Genomic DNA, 19491 nt, shown 5'->3' on the forward strand with positions numbered 1-19491 from the left:
TTGTCTCCTTCGTCTCCCAGACTTTGGATTGGGAGGCTGATGAATCTTTTAGATCTTCGAGCGACATGAGGAGGAGCCAGTCGGCGAGTGATTTTAGAGCGTCGGGAGGTCGCGGTGCTCCGGCGAAGTCGAAGTCTTCGGAGGATATTTATTCGAGGTCGCAGCTTGAGGCTTCTGCTGCGAATAAAGAGAGTTTCTTTTCGAAGAGGATGGCTGAAAATAAGTCTAAGCCGGAGGGGCTTCCTCCTTCGCAGGGAGGTAAAAGTATTGGGGTTTGGATCAAGCCCTGGTCCTGCTCCCAGGAGTAATTATCAGGGTGGTGGTGGTGGTGGAGATCGATGTTTTCTCTGTCATGTCTGAGGTAAAGTTAAGTTTGATGCTTTTGATAGTGATCAGATAAGATGTGGAGCTAATTTAAAGGTTGATGCTTTTGATAGTGATCAGATTAGTTTAGATTAGATGTTGAGTTGAATTATGTTATCTATGTTATGTCTGAGGTAAGTGATTAGATCTCTGTCTATTTGATCGTGTTCATTTTACTCTATATGAAAATAGGGATTTGGAAGATTGTCTATTGTTGCCGCATCAGCTGCGAATGTTGTTCAGACAGGAACCATGGAGTTCACTTCCAAGGTACTTTTCTTATCATTCTGTTGTGTCCTGTGCTTGATTGTCCTAGGTTGTTGTATTCAATTACCCCTGAAAACCCACATTTAATTCGAAGTCAAGACACACTTCTTGGTCTCGAATCTGTACTTTCCTTCTCATTTCCATGTTTAGTATCTGATTGCGGCTATACTGGTTGCTCTCTAAGTCTTATTTAGCTGCACGGTCGTCTAGTTAAATCAATTAAAACTTTGATTAGAGCGTAATGATGGATGCTCTCTAGGTCTATGCATTAGTCTTGTTGAGTGAGGTTAAATTTAAAATGAGAAAAATTTGTTCATCGCAGGTCAAAGAAGGTGGTTTAGATCACACGGTGAGTGAGACTGTTAACGTTGTTGCGAGTAAGACAACAGAGTTATGACCACTACAAGAAAACAGCGGTATTTTGACGGATATTCCGACGGAAAATGAAATCCTTGGAATATCTAGAGGAATTTCCGAGGAAATTCCGAGGAAACACAAAATTGGGTTTCTTCGGAATTTCCTCGGAATATACCGACGGAATTCCGAGGAAATATCAATCCGTCGGAATATTCCGAGGAAATTCCGAGGAAAAATGTGTTCCTCGGAAAAAAACGATGAATTCCGAGGAAATATTATAGCCGTTGGAGAGCCGTTGGGGGATTTTACAAAATTCCGAGGAAATTCCGACGAACTAGCCTTTTCCGTCGGAATTCCGTCGGAATTTCCTCGGTCTGTCGGCAGGATTTAAACTATAAATACAAGCACTTCTCTTCCTCTTCATTCACTCCATATCTTCATCCTCCCTCTTACTCTCTTTACACACGAATTTGATTCATAAAAAACATGTCTTCTTCAAATTATTTTCGTTCTTGGATCGATCGACCTCATTTGGATCCGAACACGAGATTGCTTACGGAAGAATACCAACGAGGTATAACCGAATTCATGGGGTTAGTTCACCGACAACCGGAAGCAAAAATAGGTATGTTAAGATGTCCTTGCTCTAATTGTAAAAATAGAAAGGTTATTAAAGAGTGGGATGTTTGGACTCATCTATATTTGAGTGGGTTTACACGAAGTTACAAAATTTGGTATCATCATGGGGAAACTGATTATGAACATGGTAGTACTAGCGAACCTCAGCCAGCGGTTAGATTAGAAGAACCAATTAGAACGGATGTAGATTATAGTGTAGGTACTGAGCAGATGGTAAATGATCATTTTAGAGGGGAAGATTTACCCAATGCAGAAGCTAGGAGATTTTATGATATGTTGGATGCTGGAAAGCAACCATTGTACGAAGGTTGCAGAGATGGTCATTTAGCTTTATCATCTGCTACAAGATTGATGGGCATTAAAACAAATTATAATTTGGCTGAAGACTGTGTGGATGCGATTGCTGATTTTGTAAAAGGTATTCTACCCGAGGATAATGTAGCTCATGGTTCATACTACGAGGTTCAGAAACTCGTAGCTGGTCTTGGTTTATCGTATCAGGTAATAGATGTATGCAGCGACAACTGCATGATTTATTGGAGGGCGGATGAACAGCGGGTTACATGCAAATTTTGTGGAAAGCCTCGTTATAAAGATACGAGTGGAAGAGTTCCAGTGCCATATAAAAGGATGTGGTATTTACCTTTGACGCAAAGGTTGCAGAGGTTGTATCTATCTGAACGCACATCGCAATAAATGAGATGGCATGCGGAGCACTCAACAGATGGTGAGATCAGACATCATTCAGATGCAAAAGCGTGGAAGCATTTCCAATCAAAGTATCCCGACTTTGCGTATGAAAGAAGAAATGTCTACCTTGGATTATGTACTGATGGTTTCAGTCCGTTTGGCAAGAGTGGAAGACAGTATTCTCTATGGCCCGTCATTCTTACACCATACAACCTACCCTCAAACTTGTGCTTGCGACGAGAGTTTTTGTTTCTCTCGATTCTCGTTCCCGGACCAGAGCATCCTAAGAGATCACTTGATGTGTTTCTTAAGCCACTAATATATGAGTTGCAACAACTATGGGCTCAAGGTGCTAAAACATACGATGTTTCGTGTAAAGAAAACTTTCAAATGCGGGCAGTACTAATGTGGACAATAAGTGGTTTTCCAACATATGGTATGTTGTCTGGATGGACAACGCATGGAAGGCTATCATGTCCATATTGTCAAGATAACACTGATGCTTTCCAACTAAAACACGGAAGGAAAACATGTTGGTTTGACTGTCACAGGAGATTCCTACCACCTGATCATCCATATCGTAGGAGTAGGAATTTGTTTACGAAGAACAAGAGGGTGTTTGACAGTCCACCTCCGGAAATTTGTGGGAAAGATTTGAAGATACAACTAAGAGATTTTGGTGCAGAAAGGACGCCAGACGTCGGTGGACATGAGCGTTTTCCGGTAGATGCTGTTGGAGAACTACATAACTGGCACAAAAAAGTATTTTCTGGGATCTGCCATACTGGGAGGATCATCTGCTAAGGCATAATTTAGATGTCATGCATATTGAGAAGAACTTTTTTGACAATCTCATGAACACGATCCTTAATGTTCAAGGTAAAACAAAGGATAATTTGAAGTCAAGACTGGATTTAGTCGATATATGTGCTCGTTCAGAACTTCATGATGATGAGAATGGTAGGGCTCCTTTTCCCATATACCGACTTGATGCAGAGGGAAAAGATGCGTTCTTTGATTGGATTTCAAATGATGTGGAATTTCCAGACGGTTACGCATCAAATTTGCGTAACTGTATCGACAGAAAGGAATGAAAGTTTACTGGCTTGAAAAGCCACGATTGCCATGTAATGATGCAGCGCCTCCTTCCGTTCGCCTTCAAGGAACTATTAGCACGAAATGTTCATGAAGCATTTGCAGGGATAAGTGGTTTCTTCCGCGATTTATGCACGAGATCAGTGACTCTTGAAGGTATTGAAAATTTGATGACTAACATAGCCGTGATTCAGTGCAACCTTGAGAAGATATTTCCTCCCTCATTTTTTGATGTTATAGAGCATCTTGTTATTCACCTGGCAAGAGAATTGGAACTTGGTGGTCCTGTGCAGTATAGATGGATGTATCTGTATGAGCGGTATATGTTCCATTTGAAGAAGATAGTGAAAAATTTAAGTAGGGTGGAAGGTTCTATAGTCGCATAGATGATCAATGAAGAAACTTCAAACTTTGCCGAGTACTACTTTCCAGCAGAAGTTCAGACCAAAAACAGAAGACCTGCTCGGCATGATGATAGAGGCGAACGGGCAACATATCATGTTACGGTTCCAGACATTTTCACAGACGTTTGACGACTTAGCGGAAAACCAAAGGACCGTCGACTTACTGAGCAGGAGCGCAGTCATTTGTAAACATATTTGCTCACCAACTGCGAAGACGTTCTTCAATATGAGAGGTAAATAAATGAGCTTACAAATTTTTATTTTAACAAGTTGAAATTTAAATCTTAATTAATTACATTATTGTCATCATATACAGGATTTTCATGGCAGAAAAGCGGTTCGAGTATAGATACACCACAGAGGACGAACTAGAAGAAATGAAGCAGAGAGAATTTACTGGATGGATGTTTACTTATGTGAGTGCTTTAAACAAATTAAAATATATTTTATCACATATTTATACTAATTCACATTTATTGATATAACATATATATATATGTGCTATTAATAGGTGTCTGCTGGTTTGGCCAGAGGTGAAACATTTGACGATTGGATACGTGAGATGGTCGTTGGACCAAACTTTGTTGTGAAGTCATATCCGAGATTTTGTACTCGAGGATATGCATTCACAACTCAGAAGAGGAGACGTTCGAGTACGACTTATGATGCTGGCGTTTGTTCTGCATCAGGAGATGATGTATACTACGGACACATACATGAGATTTTGGAAATCAAGTATTTGGGCATGGTTGGATTGCGCTGTACTGTTTTCTATTGTGATTGGCACGACAACACTCCAGATCGAGGTGTGATAACAGATGCATTTGGTGTTACATCAGTAAATTCGAGGCGAAAGCTGTAATATTATGATCTTTTCATTCTTGCTTCTCATGCCGATCAGGTAATTAAATGTTAATTATTCAGAATGATTCATCATCATGTGTATTAATTTATAATTTTTCTAAATGTTACAGGTTTGTTATATCAAGTACACCCGGGTAAGGAACAGAGATGATCCATGGGTTACTGTTACAAGACTCAACCCGAGAGGCCGAGTTCAGGGAAGTTCTGAGCTGGAAGACCCACTACAACCAAGCACATCCGGCAACTTAAGTGCAGCAGAAGATTTTGCTGGAGTTGGCCTTGTAGTCGATTTAACATACTTTGGAGAGGAAGCCGTCGTTCACGTAGAGGATGAACCAGTGATTGGAGAGTTTCACCAAGATCCAGATTCAGATTCATCTGGTGATGATGACTCGGAAAGAGACTACCATTGATTTTTTTTTTTTTTTTAAGAAATACCGAGGAAATTCCGAGGAACACTTGATATAACCTCTTTCCTCGGATATTAATTATTTGGTTTATCTAGCAAGGCAAAGCTGAATACGAATTAAAAACTACTCAAAACACAACCAAATAAAACGAAGAAACCATGTAAAAGAAATACGAACTCATAATTAAGAAAAAAAAAATAAAAAAAACTAAGTTCAAAATTAACAAGAAATAAGACCATAAAACGTTAGAATCGAAAAGAAAATAAAATAGCGCGGTCGGAAATCAAATGGCAATACTGGCCGGTGATAGCTCCTACTCCTCGTCCCCTGCTCCAGATGTTCCTGCATCTTTGGGTCTCTTGGACCTCTTTCTTACCCTGTGTGTACCACTCGAACCCGAACCAGAGCTGGATGGAGAGTTGTCCCGATGAACTACATCATCCTTTTGGCAACGACACGGCCTGATACGTGAAATGGCAGCCCAGATCTTGTGTAGCATGTCGTTGTTTGTCTTTATGCTCTGATCTCTCCAATGTTGTTGCTGGCGTGAAGTGGCGTTCGGTGGAAGCTCTTGCAGCTTGTACTGGCTGGAGTCTGATGGGAGTAGCTGATGGGGTTGTGAATCATCTGGAATGGCTTGTGCAGCCTCATCTTCTCCTTCTTCATCAACCACGACCTTGCCTTTGGTCTGATATTTTGGCGTGAAGAAGGATGGCTTGTCTACTAGTGCGGTAGCAGGGGGTAGGAACTCAACTGCACCCTCTGAAAGTAGAGCAGTCAGGCCGATCTGAGGCAGGTGGAACGTTTGAGATTCTCGATCGATCGATGGGATAATCCAATCGATCGATCACATTGTTACGCTTTGGTCCATCTTAGTGATCGATCGATGCGTTTTTGGATATATATACATCGATCGACCCGTTTATAAAAAAACGTACGAGATTTTCCGAGGACATTCCGAGGAACGCTTGAGATTCACGATCGATCGATGGGATAGTCTAATCGATCAATCACATTGTTACGCTTTGGTCCATCTTAGTGATCGATCGATGCGTTTTTGGATATATATACATCGATCGATCCGTTTATAAAAAAACTTACACGATTTTCCGAGGACATTCCGAGGAACGCTTGAGATTCTCGATCGATCGATGGGATAGTCTAATCGATCGATCACATTGTTACGCTTTGGTCCATCTTAGTGATCGATCGATGCGTTTTTGGATATATATACATCGATCGATCCGTTTATAAAAAAAATTGACGTATTGAAACCCCAAACATTAGTTCCTCGGAATTTCCTCGGAATATTGCGACGGAATTCCGAGGAAGAAGAGGGTTTCCTCGGAATAATCCGAGGAAATTCCGAGGAAATAGGGTTTTTAAACCGAAAACAACGTTTTGCGGTTTGAATAACACCTATATAACCCTTATTAAGTGTCTTACGTTCATTATGAAGTCAAAAATTTGTTCCTTTCCGTATAATTAACACTTTTCCGATTGTATGAACGAAATCCCACAACATAAGAGAAACACTTATACCTTTTAATGAACGGTAAAGGGAATACTTTCAATTAGTTTTGAAATTTGTTATTTCATGGTTTATGCTCATCTATACAAAGAATCCTCAATGGTATGCATTACAATTGTATAAGAAATGAAATACGGCCAAAAAAATTGATGTTTTGAAACCCCAAACACTAGTTCCTCGGTATTTCCTCGGAATATTTTCATTTTACCGGGCAAATATTTCGCGAAAATTGAAATTAGAATTCCGACGGAATTCTGACGGATAATGTCCGTCAGACCCTAGGTTTTATAACCACGAGCCCCTTCTTCTTCCCCATTTCTCTCTTCTTCCTCTGCGCGACTCCTCTCTTCTCTCCGGCGATTTCCCCCTGAAATTCGACGATATCTCAGGCCATCTCCCCCTTCTCTTACACAAATCATGTAAGGACCATATCCCACTCTCTTAGGTTCTATTTGTTAGGTTTTTGTGTAGTTTTGATAGATTTTTGTTAGGGTGATTGATAGGATTGTGATTTGGTTGTATAATAGGTTTAGAATTGTGATTTGGTTGAATAATTTGTTTTGTTGAATTGATTTAGAATTTTTTTATAATTTTTTTTATTTTTTTGTATTTATAAAATCGATTTTTGTATATAAAATAGATTTTGGTATTTTACAAAACGATTTTTCTATATAAATTTGATTTTTTGGATTTTACAAAATCTTTTTTGTATATAAATTCGATTTTTTGGATTTTACAAAACATTTTTAATATCTATAAAACTTTTTTTTGCGATTAAAAACTATTATTTGGGATTTAAAAATATTTTTAATATATATATATATATATTATTAAATCTATTTTTTGTAATTATTAAACTATTTTTTATTTATTAAAACTATTTTTTGTTTATTAGAACTATTTTTATATATTTATTAAATATTTTTAATATATATAAATCTTTTTTGTGATTAAATTATTTGGGATTTTTTTTTTAAAAAAAAATTAATTTATATATTTCTGTATTTATTAAATATATTTTTTTAATTTACACGTCTCATGATGATCAGACCCAGCCTCGACAGCGTCGTGGTCGTGGTGGTACGGGGAGCCAGTCTCGGGATTCCAGCCATTTTCAGGATTCCCCTTCGCCCCACAGCTCCAACCATACATCTTCCTATGCTGCACCCGCTCCTGCTCCTCTCGCTCCCGCTGCTGCATCCGCTCTTGTTCCTCCGGGTCCTCCGGGAGTGATGAGTGTTGCGGAGTTGGTTCAACAGCCCGGTCGTGACCATCTTCCGTATCTCACTCCGTATCCACATGGACGGGGTCAAACATGGTAATTAAACATTTTTTTTTCTTTAAATTTGGATTCATTATTATCCGTTTGTTCTTTTTATTAGGTTCAACCGATCCGGGAACGGGATCAGCGCATGGATCAACCGTATGATGTACTCGGCCCTCGACAGGGGACATCCGACTTTCACTCACTTCCCTACCGACAAGCAGGTTCTGTGGTTTCGTCAGTTTGCGGTAAGTATTCTAATTTTTTACTTATATTTTTAATCTTTAATATAAATTTTCTACTAATTGTGTTTTTTTTCCAGCAAGAGTTCAACTGGAATTCCGATGAGACGCTCTTTATCTATCACCACTTCGTCCATAAAGTTATGGACAACTATGGGAAGCAGATCCACGAGTGGAAGAAGAAGTGGGAAATCAATAAGGTTCGATTTAATTTATTAAACAATTTTTTAATTTATTAAACTATTTTTTAATTTATTAAACTATTTTCTTTTTTTTTTATTAAAAGGTCCCAAAGTCGATGAACGACACGGTCTGGAAGGAGTTGTGTGCGCATTGGGATAAGGAAGAGACGAAAGAAACTTCTTCCACCAACTCCACCAACCGCAGGAGCGACCGTAAAGGGAAGGGCATCTACAAGCATAACTTGGGTGCTCAATCTATTGCCACTCTGGGAGATCGCATGGTAAGTTCAACCGCTTTTTCTTCAATTATTTGAGTTTCAGAATTATAATTTATTGTGCATTTCTTCTAATTTCTAATGTTTCTTTAATTTATGTTTTTTTCAAGGCGGAAGAAAATGATGGCGAGCCGGTTGATGATCTCGCCCTAATGAGGAGGGCGTATACCAACAAGAAGACCGGCCAGATTGATGACGGTCTTGTAAGGTACGTGGTCGACCTGGTCCAAACTCAGGTGGTAGACGAAGTGTCTCAGCTTCAAACCGAAGATGACGCTTTGACGGCTTCGACCAACTTGTCCCGGTTTCGAATCAACGAAATCGTTGAATCCGTAAGTTCTTTTTTTTAAAAAAGTTCAATTCATTTATTTCTTGGTTTAAATTTGTAAATTTGGATATTTTCTATTCAGTCGGTTCCAAAGAAGAAGGGACGTTTGGTCAGTTTGGGTCGTCGCACTCGGTCGGTTCCTCCTTCTTCTGCACCACCGCCCTTTGTTGATCCAGAAGTACTTACGGCTCAGTTGAAGGACAAGGATGATCGCATATCTTTGTTGGAGACCCAGATGGCGGCTCAACAGGCGGGCTATGAGGCACAGGAGGCTGAACCAGCAAATGATGGAGATGATGCAAATGATGTACCCGAACGAGGTGTTCCCGGACGTGCCAGACCCGTAGTTTTTTTTTTTTTTTCCAAAAACTCGGAATGTTTTATTTTTATTTGTGAAACTTTGAATATTAATTAATATGATTTTAATTTTAATTTTATATTTTCGAATTTAAATTTCAAAAATTTTATTTTTAAAAAAAAATTAATATTTTTCACATTCCGAGGAAATTAATTATATTTTTTACTCGATCGATCGATGCGTTTTTGGACATAAATCCATCGATCGATCTGTTTATAAAAAAACGTTCGGAATATACCGAGGGACATCTTCCTCGGAATATACCGAGGGACACCTTTCCTCGGAATATACCGAGGGACATGTTCCTCGGAATATACCGAGGGACATGTTCCTCGGAATATACCGAGGGACATGTTCCTTGGAATATTCCGAGGAACATGTCCCTTGGTATATTCCGATCGATCGATGGATATATGTCCAAAAACGCATCGATCGATGAACTTCCGAGGAAATATCCCGACGAAGTTCTCCCTCGGTATATTCCGAGGAGATTTCTGACAAACTAGTGATCTTCGGAATTTCCTCTGAAATTTGTTTCCTCGGAATTCCGTCGGAAAATTCTGAGGGATTTCCGAGAAAAGAAGAAATTCCGAGGAGTTGTTTCGTCGGTATGTCGTCGGAATATCGATATTCCGACGAAATTCCGACGATTTTTTTCCTCAGTATCCTGCTGTTTTCTTGTAGTGGACAGAGGACACGGGGGATCATGAAAGGAGTAATGGCAATTGCTTCACAAAAGGTTGAAGAGTTCACTAAAGAAGAAGCATCGACCTGGAACCAACAGAATACAAACGAGGGCAACGGTTACTACCAGAACAAAGGAGTAAATTATTATGTTATTGTCTTGCTTGTATTGACCAAAAACTCAAGCAGTACTAGGCTGATTTTGTGTGGTGTGAATCCAATAACAATCATTTTTGTTTCAGCTCATTCTCAGACAAATTTAACTTGTTCAAATCATGTTTTTATGTTTAAGAAATTTAAAATAAAAAATGTTTAATATTATTTTATTTTGAAGAACCTAAAATAAGAGACTTGCAATGGAGACATAAAAATCTCAAGTATTTTAACTAAGTTTCTTAATCAACTTTATTTTTTTAATACGATTAAAAACAATTAAGAGACCTTTAATGGGTACGTAGGATAAAGATGCTCTTATATTTATTTCGTTATTTGGATTTGAAGGCAATTTAGCATGCAAGCAACACGTTAATTAAAAAATATATATTGGAGCAGCTAGCCTCCTCTAAGAGAATAATGAATTGATGAATAAGACACATGATGACAAATAGTTATTAGACGGACTGCTAAAAGGTAATTAAAAAAATGTTGAGCCGGAGGACACAGACACAGCTTCTTAGCTTGACTCTTTGATCCGTTTGCCCCGCCAAAGCGTTTATCATCGATTGGGGTCTTAACACAATCCCTAATGTTCTTCTCTGCAATCAATCATTGGAAAGAAGAGACCACCACATACTGTTCTACGTACTGCCCTTTCAGCTGGTCTATCTTAGAGCCGATTTGGATTCGGTCATCAGATATGTTATCTAAATCCTTTTCGTACCTGAGACTCCATCCGTTTAATCTCCTGTATTGGTTGTCTGATCCGGAATAGATACTCCAGTTTTAGAGACACCAGTTTTAGAGAAAATAATACTTGTATCATGTATGAGACGTCATTTATTAATTAGATCATGCATGACCACGGTTTTATTTTCTATAGCATGTCAAGATTAATAATCCATTATTGGATTTGAAAATGGTCGACTTAATCTTTTTATATTCACTGTATTCGATATGTATAAAGAACAAAATATTCTGAAATTAGGGAAACTTTTGAAAATATCAAACTAAAGACAGATAAGTAACATAAAGAAACATATGAATGATGTAGGTTTTCTAAATATGTGTAATTTCGTCAATGTTTTTTACTCAAAGACGCAAGTTTTCTAAATAACGTATGCTGACTGTTGTCGCTTGAAACAGAAATATATCACTTGTTATCATCAATTTACATATTTATAATTTTCCGCATATCTCATACGGAGATATATATTTTATGCTATTTAAACACCTTTACAGCTTTGCTTGTGTATGTTTTTCCTCGAAACGGAATCGATCGACATGTAGTCAACTTTGATTCCCTGAGAAATCTATAAAATGGTTGTAGGTGATTGTTAAATCAATGTGAAACAAAATTATGGGACCTTGTTAATAAAATATCATTTTATTTGTCCGAAAAATAATGTTCTTATAGTCAAAATTAGCCATCTGCCGTTTTCTATATATTAATAATACTTTTTTTTTTGGTCATCTATGAATTTATTATAACCTTCGAAACCGATCGTACAACGCAAAGCCGACAAGGATCGCAATCCTTTCGGAGACTAAGCCGGCGAGTTCACAGATCGAACATCCCGGAGACAACAAGAAACACGAGATTAAACAAAAGACCAAATTAACTAAAGCAAACTAAGAGAAGGTGTAGTTGAAACACTTAGGAACTTAAGGAGCCAGAATCAAACTCCATAGCGAGGACTGACAAACGATCATTCTGAAGACAATGGAAAAGCACGTGTTGAACCCAGAACCCAGAACTTGAGAGGACCATAAACCACCACAGGTCGAAACCACAAACTCACGATTACAGTCACGGCATAAACGAACGAAAGACAAAAGCCACCATAAAGCCAATAACTACTAACCACTCATCTACAACGACAAACCAGATCCTCGCGAGAGCAAAGCACAAGATCGAGACTTGAAACTCCAAGAAGGGATAACGTCAAAAAGGACCAACGGCTCAAACACGCGGACACTCGTGTACCCAAACTCAACCATCTACAAGCAAGAGAATGGTCACCTCCTCGCAAGAGAAGAGCCAGAGATCGAAACCACTGCTTCGTCTTGAAACCTCACTCCACACCATGACGGCAAGGAGAAAGCAAGTAGATACCTCCACAGCAACTTACCATCCAAAAGACGAACCCCACAAAAGAGACTTTGACAAACACACACCACCGGAAGATCGAGAGAACGAGAAGAAGCAGGAGGCCCCCAGTTCCGCAGCTACGACTAGCGGAAAGCACAACATCAACAAAGCCATACCCGGAATACATAGCCCCGCCATATAATGACCCGTTGATATAGCTTCACACACAGCTGAACTCCGAAGAAGACAAGACAACACCAACCCACAAACGAACACAACTTGACTATTAACTAGATAAAGAGGGAGGAGAGAGACGAACTGAATCCATTGGGCTCCATGAGCATCGATTGACAAGCTACAAACCAGATCCGAAAGAACATCTAATCCCCATATCTGAACCGGCTCAAACCACCACCGCGAACCAGATCAAGGATTCGAATCAGTCACAGCCACACCAACCAACATCGAACCAGACAAGAACCCAGATCCTCGACCTCCCTTGACCAACAAAACAGAGAATAAAAAGATGGATCACGATCTCGAGATCTTCCCCTTACTCTCCTACGCCCTCCACCACTCCGACCCCGCCTCTCACGCGCCACCGTCTCTCTCCATCCAACACTCCCTCGCCAATCGCTACCCTCTTCTCACCAACCCCCACGTCTGAGCTTATTAATAATACTTTAAAAGGGCAAATATCTTCCTATCTTTTCTGCTAATAATGAGCTTAATTTATACGTCACATGTTTCGTATGGGGTGGAAACAGAAGCATGTAACATATAATATAGCACGTCAATTTAAAAATGATTAGATGATGCTTTGTTGTTGTTGGGATAAAATTTCTAGTAAGACGAATAAGGTACATGGTTCGGTCGACTTACCAAACGATTATCCGGCGGGCCATGATCCAACCGATTAATTCCCGGGGGCCTAATCACCGGCGCCAGCCAAACCCAGTTGTTTGCAAGTGGAGTTAGATACCATTATCACCTGGCCACAGGTAATCTGAGGACGATGGATTCGAACCCGCGACCCTTAGGCATTGCGGGACGCCTTGTACCCAACCATTAATGCGTGTATTTTCTTTACGTTGCAATTTGGTTGAGTTAGTTAAACAACACAGAGAAAATAAAATGGCTTTTTACATAAATTTACTTTGACTAAACAGAGTAAATTGAATATCGTTTGACCATCATAGTGTAGATTCAGTTATATACTTATATGATAGTAAAACCATTTGTCTTAAGGATAAATTTTGAATAAAATCGGCTATAGTAGAATCAAAAGACAATACAGCCACCTACAATATCTCTTGCATATTTAACTTGTTTAGCAAGATAAGTTATCAGTCTTTTTTTTTTTTTTAGCAAGATAAGTTATCAGTCTTATCAGCTATTTTAGGCTAATTCTATTTTTCGCATGACTTTCACCAAATAGACTTAGAGCAACACATGTTTTTGGGAGCAGCAGTTTCTATTGCGTGCCGCGGCCAACAGCATGGTTTTGGACTTGTCAGTTGTCACATTGGTTACTTTTGTTTTCTATATTGGTTAACCGTCAACTAATCCAAAACTTACAATAATCATTATTTATTTTGAACTGGTCTTGTTCTAAACAAACTAGTTAAACTCGTTAAGATATTTGTAATCGGAATATACACTGGATGGAATTCCTCTTATGCGTGGTTAAAGCTGTCACCCAAAGGTATTAGTGGATTTGTTTGACAATAGATCGATGTATTAGTGGTTAAAAAGGATTCGGATTGGTGTATTATATGGATACGTTAGGGGACATGGTACTGTCTGTTTTTGGTATGCAAAAGACTATAAAGTTGTATTGAAATGTGAAGGAGGATACTACAAAGGGACAAAGGTAGAGTCCAAAATTTGACTTTTCCACTATTTTGTATTCAAACATTTAATCACTTTTTCATATGTTCATTTTCTAATCTTTTTGCCTCATGTATGATCGGATGGTGGGAGCGGAGACACGTTCTTATGAACTGTTTTGACTTCTAGACTTCCGTGTGAATCACCAAATTTGTTATTTGTTGGATTATTATGATTATTATCGTTTTGTACTGAATATATAGGTTTTTTAATACCAATATATTGTACCGAAATACGGTCAAATATGATATTATTCTCGAGATGTTAGACTAAGCATATTCTGATAGCCCAAAATAGTTGACTTTTTGTCAGCTATTCTCTGACCCCATTCTCTTCTCCATGCCTTGCTCGAGCATTAAACTTGTCACGTTGCGCTTGCCTTCGCAAACCAGATAATATTAGTTGACTAACGGAATGGGATAAAACAATTATTATATAAAACTTATAGTTTCACCAATCCAAATTTTTATTTCACCTATCCAAATTTGGTTTTACTATGTAACCAAAAACGCTGATAGCTAAGATTATATTAGATTAACAAAAATTATCTCTGACGTACAAAAAAAAATCATTTTCAAATTTTGCTAACTTTTATTTCCTCGAATTACTCTATACAAATGTTTACCATTTTTTAGTTTAATTCTACAAAACATCATCTTTCTTTTACACCATACAAATTGTATGTGTCGATATGGTTTCTAAGAGTTTGGTACGAAGTCCTAAACCATTTAATTAAGAGTCTTTTTTAAACAACGAAAATTGTTGGAAACAACTTGTTTAGATGTCTGACTTATGGCAGTATGAACCTTCATTATTAACATAAAGCCAACAAACAAAGAAAACTCGATTTGCAAATATAATATTCAATTCTTAATATTGACAGGCTTGCCCTTCTCATTTGCTTATAAATTTCACATGATCTACAGTCCTTCAAACAACAACCATAAACAAAAAAAAACGTAAAAACACAATGACCAAAGAAGTTAACTCCAAGATTGGAGTTTGGTTGTTATTCACCTTAATTATTAGTAACTATGTCGTCGATCTCGAAGCCTCACACCATGTCTACAAGAGACTTACCCAAAGCACTAACATCAAATCTCCTTCTGTAAACCAGCCCTACCGGACCAGCTTCCATTTTCAACCACCCAAAAACTGGATGAACGGTACGTTTAATACTACCATATCAATCTCAACCTCACTGTCATATTGTGTTCATTTCTCTAACCTTTTGTTCATTCTTTATGGTTCTTGCTTGGACAAATTGGATTGATCTTTGGCCGTGAGCAGATCCAAATGGTTAGTTTTTTTTCTCCTCTTGCTTTAGTCAACTCTTCCTATCCAATAGATATATCATTTTCCCTAAAATCTAGGATTTTATTATTTCTTAGAAACATTAAATATACCAATAAGTTAACATACCAACCGTATATTTGATTTTTCTAATGTATTGGTCGACCTTTTATTACGCTGCACCACGAGGCTTACATGTATTCATGCAAAAACATTTCAATGTATACAGGCCCTATGATATACAAAGGAATATATCATCTTTTCTACCAATGGAACCCGAATGGCGCCGTGTGGGGTAACATAGTGTGGGCCCATTCCACGTCAACAGATTTAATCAACTGGGACCCACATCCTGCAGCCATCTTCCCATCTGAGCCGTTCGATATCAAGGGATGCTGGTCCGGTTCGGCTACAATTCTCCCGGACGGCAAACCGGTTATCCTCTATACCGGAATCGACCCCAAGAACCAACAGGTCCAAAACATAGCCGAGCCTAAGAATCTCTCCGACCCATATCTCGTTGAATGGACAAAGTCTCCTTTAAATCCTCTGATGGCTCCTGACGCCGTCAACGGCATCAACGCCAGCTCGTTCCGTGACCCAACCACCGCGTGGCTTGGCCACGACAATAAATGGAGAGTGATCATCGGAAGCAAGATCCACCGTCGTGGACTAGCGATTACCTACACGAGCAAAGACTTACTAAAATGGGAAAAATCTACCGAGCCGTTGCATTACGACGACGGAAGTGGAATGTGGGAGTGTCCAGATTTTTTCCCCGTGACTAGGTTTGGCTCCAAAGGCGTGGAAACGTCGTCTTTTGGTGAACCTAATGAGGTTTTAAAACACGTGTTGAAAGTTAGCTTGGACGACACGAAACATGATTATTACACGCTCGGTACGTACGATAGGGTTGGAGATAAGTTCGTACCCGACAAGGGTTTTAAGATGGACAGTTCGGCTCCTAGATACGATTACGGAAAGTACTATGCGTCGAAAACGTTTTATGACTCAGCCAAGAACCGGAGAATATTGTGGGGTTGGACTAACGAGTCATCATCGGTTGAGGATGATGTCGAGAAAGGCTGGTCCGGTATTCAGGTAACTTTTTTAGATTGAGTTTAGACTAAAGTAAAGTAAAGCATAGTTTGGTAGGTATTGGATAAAATTTCGTTTTCTTTTTTTATTAGACTATTCCGAGGAAAATTTGGCTTGACCGGTCCGGGAAACAATTGATTCAATGGCCGGTTAGAGAAGTAGAGAGATTACGTACGAATCAAGTCAACTTACGGAACAAAGTTCTAGATTCAAGATCTAGACTAGAAGTCTATGGTGTGACAGCTGCACAGGTGTGATTATTTTATATATCTATATTAATAATTAGTATTAGAAAATTCGATTTTTTTAAAAAATCTTGTGATTTGTTACAGGCGGATGTGGAGGTTTTGTTCAAAGTGAGAGATTTGGAGAAAGCGGATGTGATACAACCGAGTTGGACTGATCCACAGTTGATATGTAGTCAGATGAATGTATCGGTTAAGTCCGGTTTAGGTCCATTCGGTTTAATGGTTCTCGCATCTAAGAACTTGGAAGAGTTCACATCGGTTTACTTTAGAATCTTCAAAGCCCGTCGAAATAGCAATAATTACGTTGTGGTCATGTGCAGTGACCAAAGCAGGTACGTTTTCTTGCTTCGGAGCAGGATTATTGGGAATTTCTTAGGGTGGAATATAAGAACACATCTTTTAACTTTTAACTAAAAAAGATAAGAACCGTCTCTTAAAACTCTTATTTAAATGATGGTTTTTATCTTTTTAGTTAAAAGTTAAGAAACGGAATCTTATTTTCCGTTAAGAACCTCACCCTAAAAACCTCCCAACAATCATGTTCTAAGATCCTTATTAAGTACTTAATTAGTATTAAATACATTAATCTAGATAATCTCTTATAGCAAATATTTATATTTAAATTTTTTCAACAGCCATACACATAAAAACTGAATTTTCTTGATAATATTTATATCCAAAATTTGACTTTCTAATTGTGTGGCCTTTTGGTGATGTTGAATTTGGGACAGATCCTCACTGAAGGAAGGTAATGACAAAACAACTTATGGAGCTTTTGTGGATATTAATCCTCGCCAACGACTCTCCCTCAGAGCCTTGGTAATTAAGTCTCCACTTCACACATACTTTTGTATATCTGTTACTATTTCAGGAAATGTCAAAAAACGCATGCAGGTCTAGAAAAGACACGCCATCCCGTTTGGGAATATCTTTTGAAATTTGGACCCCCCCCCCCCCCCCAAAGAAATACTTGTTAAATAGCTTAATTAACCGCCGTTAAAAAAGCTTAATTTCTGGTCAAGAGTATATAATATTTTTCTTATAGATTTTTTTTTTTTTTTTGGTAATCTTTCTTATAGATTTCTTAGAGAAGTTTTTTATTATTTTTGTTGTCGTAGATTGATAATTCAGTAGTGGAGAGTTTCGGTGGAAGGGGAAGAGCATGCATTACCTCCAGAGTGTATCCAAAACTGGCAATAGGAAAAGGTTCACATCTATATGCCTTTAATTATGGGTCTCAAAGTGTGGATGTCTTAAGCCTAAGCGCTTGGAGCATGAAGTCTGCCCAAATCAGTTGATCACATATGGCGGAGATAGACACACACACACACTTGTTTGACCAAAAAAAAAAAAAAAGACACACACACACGCGTATATGCATATCTCCATTTGTTGAGCATTTAATTATATGATATGATTTTGAAGATCTTATAAGGTCCAGTTTGTTTGGTTGTCAAAATAGAGTCAGATCTGTTTGTTTGAGATAATTTTCAAGTTATATGACATTTTATTTGACTTCTCATAGAGTTGGTTTACTATTTTAAATTTACAAGTCTATTGTCGGTAGTCTAAATCTTCCAAGTTCCAACGAATATAATAGCGGACTTTATATGAATAGACGCGGACGTATATATACATATATAACTCGAATACAATTGAACGTAACGGTTTGGCCCCAAAATTTGTCAATAAGTACGTATGTGTGCCTAGTTCTCAGCATAATTCGATTTTCACTTCGGGAAATAACTTCTTACCAACCAAGTCATCATTTATTAGCTATTAATGAGTGACCAAAATTTTCATTCCGATCCTAAGCATTGTTGTTTAAGCTACAGCAATCCTTCTTAATTACGAAATTGCCAGTCATGAGTCTGATAAGCTCCTAGGTTCACGATCATACCCGCGTGTACATAGACATTGACTAAATGGTTAAATTTTTAGTTGTTATAGTATATGGATAGCCCTGAACCCGTTAATGTATTAAAGTTTGATTTTACAAAGACCCACTCTGGAAACGTACCTTCAAAATGATTAGGAGAATGTGATGAGTGTTATGGGAGAGAACTTAGTGGGAAGATCGCACTTTGAGGATCTTTGATTTTGTCTTTTTGATGTTCCAAAAGATAGTTCAAGAAGAATCACATGTCACTGTACTTTGTAGGTATAATCCTATTCAATTTCAAATTGACTTCTCAATCTGTTTTCCTTTTATAGAATAGTGTGGAGCTATAAATGGTGGAGGAGGCAAAGTATGCATAAAGATCAAAACTATATCTTAAGCTGGCAACAGAGGAAAATGTACATTATCTTTGCTTCTGAAGTCATCTCCAACAAGACACCAAAACACCAAATTTGGTATAGTTTCATCTCCAACAAGATACTAAAATTGACATCATCCTACCAAATTTGGTGTAATGTGAATAGTGTTTACATCAAATTTGGTGTAACACTATTCATCACACCAAATCTTTAAAATACATATTTTATTATATTTCATTTTATAATATAATTCAATTACTATCAAATTTGTAGTTAAACATAAATATATGTATTATTTTTATTTTTAATTTATTTTCACAGAAATACAAATTAAATTTTTATTTTCAAAATAAATAACTAAATGACTATTATCATTTATTACTTACAAATAATAAAAATAAAAATAATAATCTAAATGTGATAAGATAATTATTTATCAATTACAAATAATAAAAATATAAAAACTTTAAAACTGAAAACATTAAATAATATATAATATTAT

The 19491-nt window shown here is 37.8% G+C and overlaps 1 protein-coding gene across 1 annotated transcript; it reads left to right on the forward strand.

Annotated features, from left to right (window-relative positions):
• The first annotated feature begins 14984 nt into the window (after positions 1 to 14984).
• On the forward strand, positions 14985 to 18252 carry LOC106440622 (beta-fructofuranosidase, insoluble isoenzyme CWINV1-like). The gene is made up of 7 exons (XM_013882339.3): positions 14985 to 15257; positions 15382 to 15390; positions 15614 to 16485; positions 16575 to 16733; positions 16815 to 17062; positions 17462 to 17549; positions 17849 to 18252. The coding sequence occupies exons 1-7, from the start codon at positions 15062 to 15064 to the stop codon at positions 18026 to 18028; spliced, it is 1752 nt and encodes a 583-aa protein (XP_013737793.2). The 5' UTR covers positions 14985 to 15061; the 3' UTR covers positions 18029 to 18252.
• The last annotated feature ends 1239 nt before the right edge of the window (positions 18253 to 19491 follow it).

This window comes from Brassica napus, chromosome C5 (genome assembly GCF_020379485.1).
Source record: "Brassica napus cultivar Da-Ae chromosome C5, Da-Ae, whole genome shotgun sequence".
Lineage (NCBI taxonomy): Eukaryota > Viridiplantae > Streptophyta > Magnoliopsida > Brassicales > Brassicaceae > Brassica > Brassica napus.

Bases quoted from the DNA above. Each gene is read 5' to 3' on its own strand.
- LOC106440622 (XM_013882339.3), top strand. From the start codon at position 15,062: ATGACCAAAGAAGTTAACTCCAAGATTGGAGTTTGGTTGTTATTCACC. The intron at 16,486-16,574 runs GTAACTTTTTTA...TTTTTTTATTAG, and splicing joins AAGGCTGGTCCGGTATTCAG to ACTATTCCGAGGAAAATTTG. The intron at 16,734-16,814 runs GTGTGATTATTT...GATTTGTTACAG, and splicing joins ATGGTGTGACAGCTGCACAG to GCGGATGTGGAGGTTTTGTT.